At 40.6% G+C, this 13,391-nt stretch overlaps 1 protein-coding gene across 1 annotated transcript; it reads left to right on the top strand.

The window, feature by feature from the left end:
- Window positions 1-1,663: 1,663 nt before the first annotated feature.
- LOC120746687 (transketolase-like) lies at window positions 1,664-13,076 on the top strand. Its single transcript, XM_040052117.1, has 14 exons — window positions 1,664-2,087; window positions 3,467-3,584; window positions 3,676-3,789; window positions 3,889-3,986; window positions 4,721-4,912; window positions 5,148-5,266; window positions 5,418-5,614; window positions 7,190-7,354; window positions 8,716-8,872; window positions 9,362-9,492; window positions 9,579-9,662; window positions 9,796-9,889; window positions 10,904-11,026; window positions 11,962-13,076. The coding sequence occupies exons 1-14, from the start codon at window positions 1,981-1,983 to the stop codon at window positions 12,147-12,149; spliced, it is 1,887 nt and encodes a 628-aa protein (XP_039908051.1). The 5' UTR covers window positions 1,664-1,980; the 3' UTR covers window positions 12,150-13,076.
- Window positions 13,077-13,391: the final 315 nt, after the last annotated feature.

Here is a 13,391-nt window from a genome sequence, read left to right as displayed (position 1 = left end):
CCTTAGCTGTCAAAACATAGTCTGGTAAAAGGTATATACAGTGGGGCAAAAAAGTATTTAGTCAGCCACCGATTGTGCAAGTTCCCCCACTTAAAATGATGACAGAGGTCAGGAATTTGCACCAGAGGTACACTTCAACTGTGAGAGACAGAATGTGAAAAAAAAAATTCATGAATTCACATGGTAGGATTTGTAAAGAATTTATTCGTAAATTAGGGTGGAAAATAAGTATTTGGTCACCTCAAACAAGGAAAATCTCTGGCTCTCACAGACCTGTAACGTCTTCTGTAAAAAGCTTTTCTGTCCCCCACTCGTTACCTGTATGAATGGCACCTGTTTGAACTCATCATCTGTATAAAAGACACCTGTCCACAGCCTCAAACAGTCAGACTCCAAACTCCGCCATGGCCAAGACCAAAGAGCTTTCGAAGGACACCAGGAAAAGTATTGTAGACCTGCACCAGACTGGGAAGAGTGAATCTACAATAGGCAAGCAGCTTGGTGTGAAAAAAATCAACTGTGGGAGCAATCATCAGAAAATGGAAGACATACAAGACCACTGATAATCTCCCTCGATCTGGGGCTCCACGCAAGATCTCATTCCGTTTGGTCAAAATGATCATGAGAACGGTGAGCAAAGATCCCAGAACCACACGGGGGGACCTGGTGAATGACCTGCAGAGAGCTGGGACCAAAGTAACAAAGGTCACCATCAGTAACACACTACAACGGCAGCGAATCAAATCCCGCAGTGCCAGACGTGTTCCGCTGCTGAAGCCAGTGCATGTCCAGGCCCGTCTGAAGTTTGCCAGAGAGCACATGGATGATACAGCAGAGGATTGGGAGAATGTCATGTGGTCAGATGAAACCAAAGTAGAACTTTTTGGTATAAACTCAACTCGTCGTGTTTGGAGGAAGAAGAATACTGAGTTGCATCCCAAGAACACCATACCTACTGTGAAGCATGGGGGTGGAAACATCATGCTATGGGGCTGTTTTTCTGCCAAGGGGACAGGACGACTGATCCGTGTTAAGGACAGAATGAATGGGGCCATGTATCGTGAGATTTTGAGCCGAAACCTCCTTCCATCAGTGAGAACTTTGAAGATGAAACGAGGCTGGGTCTTCCAACATGACAATGATCCAAAACACACCGCCCGGGCAACAAAGGAGTGGCTCCGTAAGAAGCATTTGAAAGTCCTGGAGTGGCCTAGCCAGTCTCCAGACCTCAACCCCATAGAAAATCTGTGGCGGGAGTTGAAAGTCCGTGTTGCTCGGCAACAGCCCCAAAACATCACTGCTCTCGAGAAGATCTGCATGGAGGAATGTGCCAAAATACCAGCTACTGTGTGTGCAAACCTGGTAAAGACCTATAGTAAACGTTTGACCTCTGTTATTGCCAACAAAGGTTATGTTACAAAGTATTGAGTTGTATTTTTGTTATTGACCAAATACTTATTTTCCACCCTGATTTACGAATAAATTCTTTACAAATCCTACCATGTGGATTCATGGATTTTTTTTTTCACATTCTGTCTCTCACAGTTGAAGTGTACCTCTGGTGCAAATTACTGACCTCTATCATCATGTTAGGTGGGGGAACTTGCACAATCGGTGGCTGACTAAATACTTTTTTGCCCCACTGTAGTTTTGGTGTATGCCGTTATATTTTAGCAGTAACGCCCAGTGCACGTCACCGGGTTCCTCCTCCTTTGTGTCTGTCAGCGTGTGTGTGTATGTGTATGTGTGTGTGTCCCTGTGCATCCATGTGTGTACATGCCTGGTAGGTTAAATCCAGTTTCTCCTCGTTTCTATCTCTCTTTCTGCCTGCCTCTATAACTCACACACTTACACTAGCTTTGCTCTTTGGCAACACACACACACACACACGCACACACACATATTAAAACCACACAAATTCAACAGAGGATTGTAGTTGGTCCATTTTTCTGGTGCTTTAAAACTCAATATATCGCCTTCATGGAGGATTACCACAAACCTGACCAGCAGACAGTGCAAGCACTGAGGAACATCGCCAACCGCCTCCGAATCAACTCGATCAAGGCAACAACTGGAGCGGGCAGCGGGTAAGTTGCATTTACTGATTCTTGCACACGAGCTTTGCTGTAAGACTGTAAATGCACTGCACATATAAACATAAGAAATGTGTGCATAACATAATGCAAAACCTAGTTTTCCTTTGCATCGTGCACTCATCAACAGAAATAGTCACACCCAATGAACTATGCATGAACAGATTAGGATGTAAGGAACAATGTGTTCTGCTTTTGTTCTTCTCCTTTGACAAATTTAGATTTGGCTGAAATAATTTTAGCATTTTATTTCAGAAAATGTAAACATCTATATTGTGTTATTTCCGTGTAATTATACTTTATTTATAGCATATTAGAGATACACAATTGTTTAAAAAAAATTCCAAATCTTTTAAATTGATGTGCAAGCAGAAATGAATGAAAAACATGAACAGATCAGGGTGACATCAACAGAATTTAGGTTATTTGATTTTTTTTACATTTACTTTGGTTACAAGATAATAATTGTCTATAATCATCTATTTTACTAGATATACCCCTATGAACAATTCAACAGAGCAGACTACCCTGTATAGTATAATGGTGGGTGAACTGTACGTAGCAATAGACTCGAGTACTGTGTGGCCGCTGCAATCATGCGATCCTCTTCAATGGAAATTTCAATGAAAAGCTGCCTGTAATCTTTAATATATTTTCTCCTTAGAGCTCTTATTGATTATGAATGTCTAATTTTGAATAGCAAGCAAATTATTTTATCGGAGCCTAAATCCACATTGCACAATTCTGCAGTGTTAAGCCTACAGTGATATGAAAAGAAAAACACTGAGCACCGAGAAATATTACTTGACTTAAAATATTCCAAGACTTATTAGAATTAATGACTTATTGATCTTGCTTGGAAAGATGGAAAGGATAGCAACGAGATGAACACGGCAAAATACTTGCCTTCAGACTCCATGGAGCTGGAATTTGTGATTTCTTTGTGACAGAAGTTGGCGGTTTAATAAAATGCATTAATGCCAATTATTTATAGATGCAACATATTTTAATGCTACAATTAATTTTGGGCAGCATATACTAACAGTTTACGGGTCTCTGTGTGATTGTCTTTGCAAAAGCAATTTGAAGTGGTGTTTTTGACTTTTTTGTGTTGCACTCTTTTGAATAGAATCTTCATTTGGCATCTCAAGCTGAAATTTTAGCTAATTAAGTGTGCTTTGTGATAGCTTTACCTACAGTGATACTGCAGCCTTTTGGGACAGTACCATAAATGTATAGCTATAGTGGATTTTATGCAAATACAGTAGGCTACTAATAATAAACATATTAAAGTTTAACCTGTATTTTCTGTGTTTTTGAGTTTGCTGTTTATTTGGATTCATTTTAACAGCACCCTCTCATACACTGTACAGATATCCCACGTCATGCTGCAGTGTGGCAGAAATCATGTCTGTGCTTTTCTTCCACACTATGAAGTACCGCCCTGAAGACCCAAGAAACTTCAACAACGACCGCTTTATCCTGTCTAAGGTGAGAGTCAGTAAGCTCCGCTGGTCTGAATATGAGAGCTTCTGTTCCTTTTGTAATTGTAATGCCTTGCTTCTTTTCATGTCTATCTCAGGGTCATGCTGCTCCTGCGTTGTACTCCATATGGGTTGAAACAGGTTTTCTCAAGGAGAGCGAATTGCTCAGTTTATGCCAGGTTGACTCTACCCTGGAGGGGCACCCAACCCCCGTAAGCCGCCACATACTGTACCTATAACACACCTCAGGACTCAAAGAGCACAAACTCTACTCAGAGTTTATTGATTTATTTGATTTGTGTACATTTCAGAAACAACAATTTGTGGATGTCGCCACTGGATCGCTGGGGCAGGGTCTTGGTGTGGCCTGTGGAATGGCTTACACTGGGAAATATTTTGACAAATCCAGGTAATTCCTTGTCCACACGCAATACACAAAACACCTATGGGAAAAAAAGGTGTTTTTGCAGCTTTACATGAAAATATCAACTCAGTTGTTTAAATTATCGACACAGCGTTGCATCGTATTTTTTTTGTAGTGCTTTGAATTAGGATTTTCTTTCATTCTGTGGGTGTATACTGCAGTTACATGATCTGCTCTAACAATTCTTCTGCTCTAATAATCACAGGCGCAGCAGTCACGCCTGAGATATTTTTACCACCCAAGCAGATTTCATTTTGGAGTAAAATCCAGATATTATGCCGTAGACTGTTTATTTGTTTTAAGTTGCCACAAAAATGGAATGCTGTCATATTTTAATATTCCTTCGTATAAGCAGCTACTTTGATGACATTTGATTTATCTGCTAATATTTCAGACCGTGTGTGATTAATAGGTGAATAACAGTACAAAAAATGGTCTTAGTTAAACACTATTTGGCTCTCATGGCAAAGTAAGTTACAAAGGTAGGTGTGAAATTAAGTAGTCACATCTCAGCCCTCAGGAAGCTTAAACACATCACAGCTGATTACCCATCCAGGTGTCAGATAATGGCGATAAAACAAGCCTGACTGGAAAGGCGTTTTCCTCAGATATGACCTTTTTTTTTCTCACATCCACAACACATCACCCTCATCTACACAAACATAAAACACAAATACAGTATGCACAGCATAATCATGTAATCTTGGCTTGTTCTCCAGTTACCGTGTCTTCTGTCTGCTGGGGGATGGTGAGATGTCAGAGGGGGCTGTCTGGGAGGCCATGTCATTTGCCTCCTACTACCAGCTTGACAACCTGGTGGCCATTATGGACATCAACCGTCTTGGCCAGAGTGACCCTGCACCCTTGCAGCATCACGTAGAAAAATATCAGAAGCGTTGTGAAGCCTTTGGGTAAAATTGCATATGAGAAATCCATACTGATTTAGAGGCTGGTTAGCATCCGTTTATGGTATAAGCTCTGAAGGAAGACTGTATTTTCCTGTATTTTCTGTATTTCACATATTTACGTATTTCTTATTTCCTATATTTCACATAAATATGTGTGAGACATACCGAAAGCCTTTTAATGTGTGTGTGTGTGTGTGTGTGTGTGTGTGTGTGTGTGTGTGTGTGTGTGTGTCCATAGCTGGCATGCTATCATTGTCGACGGACACAGCGTAGAGGAGCTTTGCAAGGCTCTGAGCCAGCCATGCCACCAACCCACTGCCATCATAGCCAAAACCATTAAGGGCAAAGGCATTCCAGGTAAATATTGGCTTTCATCTTCGCACCCTTTGCCCTCATTTTAAAATAGATGATATTCAAAAGTACACTGCAGTTTTGCAGTCTGAATGGCACCTAATGTATGTGTGCATATGAATTAAATGAACATAAGAGCATTTTTTTGTGTTTTCAGCTGCAGAGGATAAGCTGGGTTGGCACGCCAAAACTCTGCCCAAAGACATGGCTGACATGGTCATGAAGGATCTGCAGAGCCGTATCATGAGTAGCAGCAAGCACCTGTACCCACCTGCTCCTATTGAGGACTCCCCACCTGTCAGCCTAAGAAACATCAGGATGCCAAGCGCACCCAGCTACAAGGCTGGAGAAAAGGTCTGTAAAGTGGACATGAATACAAATACTTTATTCTCCAGGTAGCAATGAATGAATGAATGAATCCCAAACAACCGTGTCTACAAAAAAGTTGGAATGTTGTATGAAATGTAAATAAGTTTAGATCAGACATTTGCAAATCATACAAACTCTGTGGTTAACTGAAAATATTACAAAGAAATGCACAGAAACTGTGAAGTTTGAGCCAAGTATGGGGTGGCTGTAGCTCAGGAAGTAGAGCAGGCCATCTACTAATCGGAAGATTGGTGGTTTGATCCCTGCCTGCTCCAGTCTGCATGCCAAATATCCTTGGGCAAGATACTAACCGATGCATCCATCAGAGTAGGAATGTTAGATGGAAAGCACTTAAGCATAGAAAAAGGTGCTTGTATGATAGGTGTGACTAAAGCATGTCTTATAAAGTGCTTTGAGGGCTCTGGGAGAGTAGTAAAGCACTATATAAGAATCAGTCCATTTAACATTTAATTATGGAAACTAATTCAGTGCAGGGACAACAAAAGGGGAGGTTAGACATGATCACCACTCTGTGGGAATCTACATAAGCAAAAGGATATGTTAGAGCATAAATTTAAGTATAAATAAAAGAATAAATATGTGTAAGATGTGTATGATCAAGACAAGAATTCAAAAGCAATCATACTTGAACTTGTGCATCTATGAAGTAGCAATTAAAACCAATTGGTATATAAATATATCATGTTTGATTGTAGCAAATGTTTTGAATTTGCATTTACTCAAAGCAAACACAATAGATTTTTCACAAAAGCGAAAGCCTGATTCATTAAAAATGAAAGCATAGACAATGTTAACCAAACCAACTTTTGTTCATATAAGAACAGTAAAATGTGGTTTGTGTTCATCATTGAGAGTCCTGGTTTTAAACCGTGTTGCCTAAAGTCCATATTATTCACACCCCCTTCAAAAACGTATGGTTTCAACTGCCGCCCAATATACAAAGCACAGGTTTCCTGCAGCCCCTTCTGCAGGTGGTCGGCCCACAGGAGGGTGGACCCATGTGGCTGATCCAGGCCCCATGGACTAAGGCCTGGGAACCAGGTGCTCGGTAAGCCTGGCTTTTGGGGAACAGGGCTCATCTGTGTCTAGATTTTTCTACACAGAGGTGCTCTTGATCTGGTCCATTACCCAGAACTAAACTGCCTTGGAAGACCCAACCAGGGCTAAATGCCTCGAAAACATAGCTCCTGGGATCACTTAGGCATGCAAAACACTCCACAGAAGTAAAGAGCCAATTTGGGATATATATTAAAATAAAGGGAAAAAAAACAAATAAAACAAATTGTCACAAATTAACTATCACAATTTGCACAGTTAATACATTAACATGAATTCAGTTATTAAAAATTGTTGATCGGAATATTTTTAACTGAATTCAGCACAACAGTACAGTTCAGTACAACTAAAGAGGAGGTTAGGCCTGATCACCACAGGCGTTTAAAGGATTTGTAAATCATTGTGTTCTGTTTTTCCTTTTGCAGCATCCAACCTTTGCAGGTTGCAAAAAGATTGATGAATTTGGCCTCCTTTTCTCTGCAGATTGCCACGCGGAAGGCATACGGAATGGCACTGGCCAAGCTGGGACGCTACAATGAACGTGTCGTGGCCCTTGATGGAGATACCAATAACCTCACCTACTCAGAGATCTTTAAGAATGAGCATCCCAACCGTTTTGTTGAGTGCTACATAGCTCAGCAAAACATGGTATGATCTTTGGTCTTACGCCTTTTTCTTGATAAAAAATATTTCTTCAAAAACATTCTGTCACTTTTAGTTTAATGCTATCATTTCATTTTAAATGTAACAGAGTTGCTTTTTAATAGCGATTCTTCTCAGTAAACTGCTCTTCGTTTGCTGTCTGCACAACCTAGCTTGCCAGAGCTGCTGAGCTGAGCTTATGTTATTAAATTATAGATGGCTTGTCTGTACCTGCCCTGTAATATAAGGATAGTCACATAAAAAACTCAAGTTCCTCCTTTTACATCAATGTGGCAGCTGCTGACACCAGTGGTTAGAAAACCCCTTTATTTTGCTTCGGTCAACATTTTATCAGATCCTAATTTGAAGAGAGACAATCAAATTCTAATTTCTTGTCTTTTCATGTCCCCAGCAGCCTGAAGCAGCCTGCTTCAATGTAGGTCAGGCATTTCCATGATGATAAGCAGTCATGACAAGTGTATTCAGAAGTAAAATATTAATCACTACAGAGGGTGGGACCATCTGGCTGAATGCATGAGAAAAGTCAAAAGTTCAAGGGTACAATAAACTGTCGCTTATCGAGATGAAATTAAAAAAATATGCAAGACTCACCTACACTGAAAAAAAGGAAATTGGTTGGTTGTTGCATTTATAAAAGTCTAACTTGTAATTTGAGTAAAATAATTTCATGTTTCTATGGTGAATGTAATTAAAACATGTAGGATCTGTTTGAAATTCAACAACTTCATTTGTTCTTGTTGAGATGATATGTCAAGGACAAACAGAAAATTCTGTTTCAAGCCTTGTAATCATAGCTTTCCTACTTTTGTTAAGCCTGGAAGGACAGCTTTGTGGTGTGGTGGTTAGCACTGTTACTTCTTTTAACTCAGTTGTTTAATTGTCTGCCAAAGCAAAACAATTGTGTGCAACCAATGTCCACAATTGAATTAAGTAAATCCAACATGTTCTGTTTTTCAGTGTACAAAAACTTAATTAGTTACAAACAAAAACAAATGGAGTTTTGTTGAATTCATTTATGTAACGTCAGATGTTACTTTTGAGAAAGAAGAGAAGATGTGGGACTGTGGAAAGGTTTGGAGACAGGACAAAGGAAATTATTTGTAAGAGGAGGTATGCCACTGATCCTGTCCATATGGTAAAATAAGCTTCAGAGATTTTTGCAAAACTTTCTGCTTACTGTGGTCTTTAGTTCAAAGAGGCTTTCAAATATGGTTTGCACTACAGATATTTTACCCTCTGGGTGATCTTTTTGTGGTGACGTTCTTGCAGCCTGTGTCTCTTTAGTTTGGCACATGAAGGTTTCCTCGCTCGCAAAGGTACTAAGAAATAATGATTTCATTTCCCAGGTCAGCGTTGCGATGGGATGTGCTGCCCGAGAGAGGAATGTGGTATTTGCCAGCACTCTTGCTTCCTTTTTCACTCGCGCCTATGACCAGCTTCGTATGGCAGCGATCTCAGAAAGCAACATCAATCTGTGCGGCTCTCACTGCGGTCTGTCCACCGGTCAGTAGACTGCTGCCAATGAGCAATTCACATAAAAACCCTTCTCATACATGTCACCAAACTCACACCTTCATAAATTCACCCTCATCCCCTCTTACACTGAATCCAACCACTTCAGAGCACCCAGTTCCTCAGAATATATCCACAGCCTCCTTAATAAATGCACAAGTGTATACAAAGAAGTCTGTGTCAGTTTGTGAGTTGTTTCAATCCTTTCTATTTTTCCCCTCTAATGCTGTGTTTTCCTTGCCATTTACCCTCCTTGACCTTACAGCTATTACTCAAACTTCCCCCTTTTCTCCTTTCGTGTCTGCCCTGGAAGCTGTCAACAGGGAACCAAGTGTCCCTCAGTTAGTGCAGGTACACTGCATGCAGCCGAACTTTATGCTTGTGCACCTGCATGCTTCAGCTCACCTAACAAGTGGATAACTTTTGAAGATTTCCTCAGTGTTGAATGCATAAAATCAACTATAAATGTGTATGTTGCAGGAGAGGAGGGCCCTGCCCTGATGGGTCTGGAGGACGTAGCTATGTTCAGGGCCCTTCCCACAGCAACCATTTTCTATCCCTGTGATGGTGTGTCTACAGAGAAGGCTGTGGAACTGGCTGCAACCACAAAGGTACTTAAACAAAAATGGCAGCGTTACAGCTCCCCTACATGATCATCTATTGCAGTAATGATCTTTTCATTTTCCTTTTCATTTAGGGTGTTTGCTACATCCGAACCAGCCGCCAAGACTGTGCTATCATCTACAACAGCAATGAGGACTTCCATGTTGGACAGGCAAAGGTGAGACGCTATTTGTGCTTCTCTTAAGACAGTGAGAGATAAACACATGAGGCAGAAATGGCAGATTATTGTTCCAAAATAATCACTCGAAACACTACAGCTTATAGAGGGTACATTTCCTTCTCTTTGACAGGTGGTGTACCAAAGCAAGGACGACCAGGTCACTGTGGTGGCAGCTGGAGTGACTTTGCACGAGGCCCTTGCTGCAGCTGAACATCTAAAGAAAGGTCCGCAAGATATGTGCCGACACATCCAGAACAATTACAAGAAAAAACATTGTAATCCGCTGCTAGCTGGTCAGATTTATATCTCTATTTTTTATTTAGAATGTATCTGTTAGACCAGTGGTTCCCAAACTATTTTTGCTAGGCCCCTCTTTGTTTTACAAGAAAAATGTTCTCGCCCCCCCCTCCCTTCTCACGCACACGCACAAACACATCCTCCAACCACACACACCCATATTTTGCTCCATTGCGGTTTCTTTCACACCTCAAACATTTAGTAAACAATTAAGCAAATACAAGTCACCTGCAATAAATGACAGGTAGTAATAAAATAAACTACTAACTCTTTTAGGCTACGTCCGCACCTACACGGGTATTTTTGAAAACGCAGCTGTTTCGTCCACACGTAAACGGCGTTTCGAATCACCGAAAACGGAGATTTTTTAAAACTCCTTTTTTGCGTTTACGTGTGGACGAGGAATACAGAGTTCGTCACGCAACGTCAAAGGTATGTGCCTTTTTTCACGTCATGCTGTGCGCCACGATATTGTTTACATGAGATGAATTGCAGAATGGGAGATAGAGACAAAATACTGTTACTGTTAATCTGACTATCTTCAGGTTTTACACGCTTACATATACACAGGCAGTTACTGTCCCTCCATTTAGAAAGGCAGAGGCGTCACAGTGTAATTATTTACATGTAGTTGTTTTTTTCCTGTGTAATAATATTCAACATTGCTATCAATACATTTTTCAAAAAATGCCTCTCTGTGCAAAATGGGTTCATGGGTTTAGACCATTGCTGTTCCTTAGAATAGGTTTTGAATGGTTCTGTGTTCAGTTTGTCATGTAAATGTTATCCTGATCTTAGTTTTTGTGTTTCTTGCACAAACTATGCTTTCTTTATCAGGTTGGCAGAACTGCTATATTCTCCTACATTCAATCGCTGTGGTTCGGTTAACCGTATGATGTATCTTTATGCATTGTATTTTTCTACTAAAATTCATCTTCCAGAGAGGATCTCTGTCCGAGTGATTGACCCCTTCACACTCAAACCTTTGGATGTCAAAACGATCATCGACCACACACGTGCTACCAGGGGAAGGATCCTCACTGTCGAGGACCACTACTACGAAGGTAGGTTTATATAGAAGTTGCTTGGATTTTGCATATTGCATGCCTATCGCCAACCAAGCAGCAACAAGCTCAGTAGCATAATGCGGCTGCGCCTCGTCATTGGCGCATATCCTTGGGAGTGTTGTGGTGGCATGTTTCCATTGGTTCACTGATGTAGACGGGTTGTGCTGGCAATTGCTTATTGGCTGAGGGCTGAGACCGCCTGTCGCGTGCCTTCATTGCAGGCAAGGTATTGGTACTGTGGTGCATTTTGTAAGTGCGACAGCCATGGAGGCAGAGTGCTGTCAGATTTCCTTAGCTAAGCGGGTGCCCATGGGGCTGACTGTGACCTAGATAGCACAGACAGCTCTGGCCTGTGCCTACTAAGAGAAAGGGGATGGGTGATGGCATGGATGAGGCTGGACAAAGGAAATCTAACAACTGTAATTTGTCTGATGTTGTGCATCTCATTCATTGTACATCTGGAACAGTTGTGGTGCAACGTTCAAGGGGATCATTTTTACACTTAGCTGTAATGATTTTTTTGTTATCCCTTTATGTAATGTGTGCACAGAGGCTCAGTGTTTTTTGATACTGTAATGGGAGCCAAATATGCTTGAACTTCCCGCTCCATGTTTTTATTCTTGGACACAATTGGGCAGTACTTCAAAATTACAAATACAGTACTTGCTACATTATTACATCTATAAGAAATAATGTAAAACAATATCATTCAAGGGCATAATTTTTCTATATAGCTACCTTTATTTTTTACCACCACCTTCATTTTTTTTATTTACTTCTGAATTCAGGACTTTACACACACAGCCTGAGATGACCATGTTAGAAATGTCCCATCCTTAAGGCATCACATTAACCAGACAGTTAAAAATGCATTTAAGTGGATTTGTCTTTCACATTTGTCTTTTATATATTCCTTTGCTGTTTTTCCACAGGTGGTCTTGGCGAAGCAGTGTCTTCAGCAATGGTCAATGAGTCTGGCTTCAGTCTGCACCGTCTCGCTGTGTCCCACATTCCTCGCAGTGGAAAACCCCACGAGTTGCTGAAGATCTACGGTATCGACCGTGATGCTATTTCTCAGGCCATTCGCAAGATGGTCAGCAGCTCTACCAATGCCAAGTAACTTTCTCCCTGCAACCACCTACCTATCCAATTACACCCCTGAAGATAAGGCTAAGTAGTCAAGTATGTTTTCGATTCACATGGCACCCAACTCTTTGATTTTGTTCACAGTGAATACCCCTAAGTGTGTAGGCTACTAAAGTAATGTGATTTTGTGCTGTACACATTAAAGTAGAGTTCCACGTTTGCCTTCCTTTTTGTGTATTTATCACCAAAAACTGAGACACACAAATTCATGCAACATGCATATCCTCACTGATAATACCAGCGTTGTTATAGACCCATTTCAATGACAGAGATGTGGACATAACTGACATTTTCATTGGTGGATGCTCACTATTAAAAAAAAAAAAAAATCCGGTATTACATGTCTGCTGTGTGATGCTCTAATGTGTTCTTAATGCTCTTGGATTCATTCAACTGACAGTGGTTTTATATTGTTTTGCTATAGCTTGTAATACTGAGTGGGGCATAGTTTTCAAGTCGGTGTTTATCATAGAGTGTGTGTGTCAGACAGAAACTTAGTGAGTTGTTGTTGTGAAAGACGATAGGAAACAAAGTGAAAGAAATGTGTACACGTCATAAAGAGCAGTCATGCAGAGCCAGAATTTAAACATTCATTTTTGTAGTTCTTAAATTTATTTCTATTCACCATTGTCTTTTGTTATTGAAATTTCAGTTACCGTAAACCAACACACCTCAGTGTTCATTTGTGCTCTAGCACTGCTTTTGGACCTCAACAGCAGTGTAATCTTTACACAACGTGGAGCAAAGAAGAGCCACCCAGTGCTGATAGGGGGTATAGTGGGCTGTGATGTTGAATAGCTAGTTACGTCCAGCGTGTCAGCCTAAGAACACTTTCTTTGTTACTTGAAATTTTGTATGTACCATACTTTCATGTAATAAAGCCCTCTGCATTTGACTTTGACCATTTACAATAGTTTCTATTCGCCTTTGTGTTGACGTGTGTTATTTAAGCACTGCTCATAAACAGCAATCTGCAACTATAATGGGAAAGTATCTATGAAATTTATGAACAGCCATCAGCTTCAGCATGCATTGGTACGAGACAGGCCCATCTTATGAAAGTCAGATGAACTTCAGTGTATTGGTATAACATACATTCACAAGATTGCAGAGACATTTATAGTGGAAAAAAAGAGGAAACTACAGTGTTTGTTTCTACAGTGACATAAAACGTCGCCATCTCGTCATCTTAAATACCACTTAAATAGCTTCCTGT

This window comes from Simochromis diagramma, unplaced genomic scaffold (assembly GCF_900408965.1).
Source record: "Simochromis diagramma unplaced genomic scaffold, fSimDia1.1 OVJJ01000389.1, whole genome shotgun sequence".
Lineage (NCBI taxonomy): Eukaryota > Metazoa > Chordata > Actinopteri > Cichliformes > Cichlidae > Simochromis > Simochromis diagramma.
Note: the sequence above shows the minus strand (reverse complement) of the source record. Positions and strands in the feature narration are given on the sequence as shown.

Coding starts and splice junctions, on each gene's coding strand:
- LOC120746687 (XM_040052117.1), top strand. CDS start 1,981: ATGGAGGATTACCACAAACCTGACCAGCAGACAGTGCAAGCACTGAGG. Junction 2,088..3,466: donor ACAACTGGAGCGGGCAGCGG/GTAAGTTGCATT, acceptor TACACTGTACAG/ATATCCCACGTCATGCTGCA. Junction 7,355..8,715: donor ACATAGCTCAGCAAAACATG/GTATGATCTTTG, acceptor TTCATTTCCCAG/GTCAGCGTTGCGATGGGATG.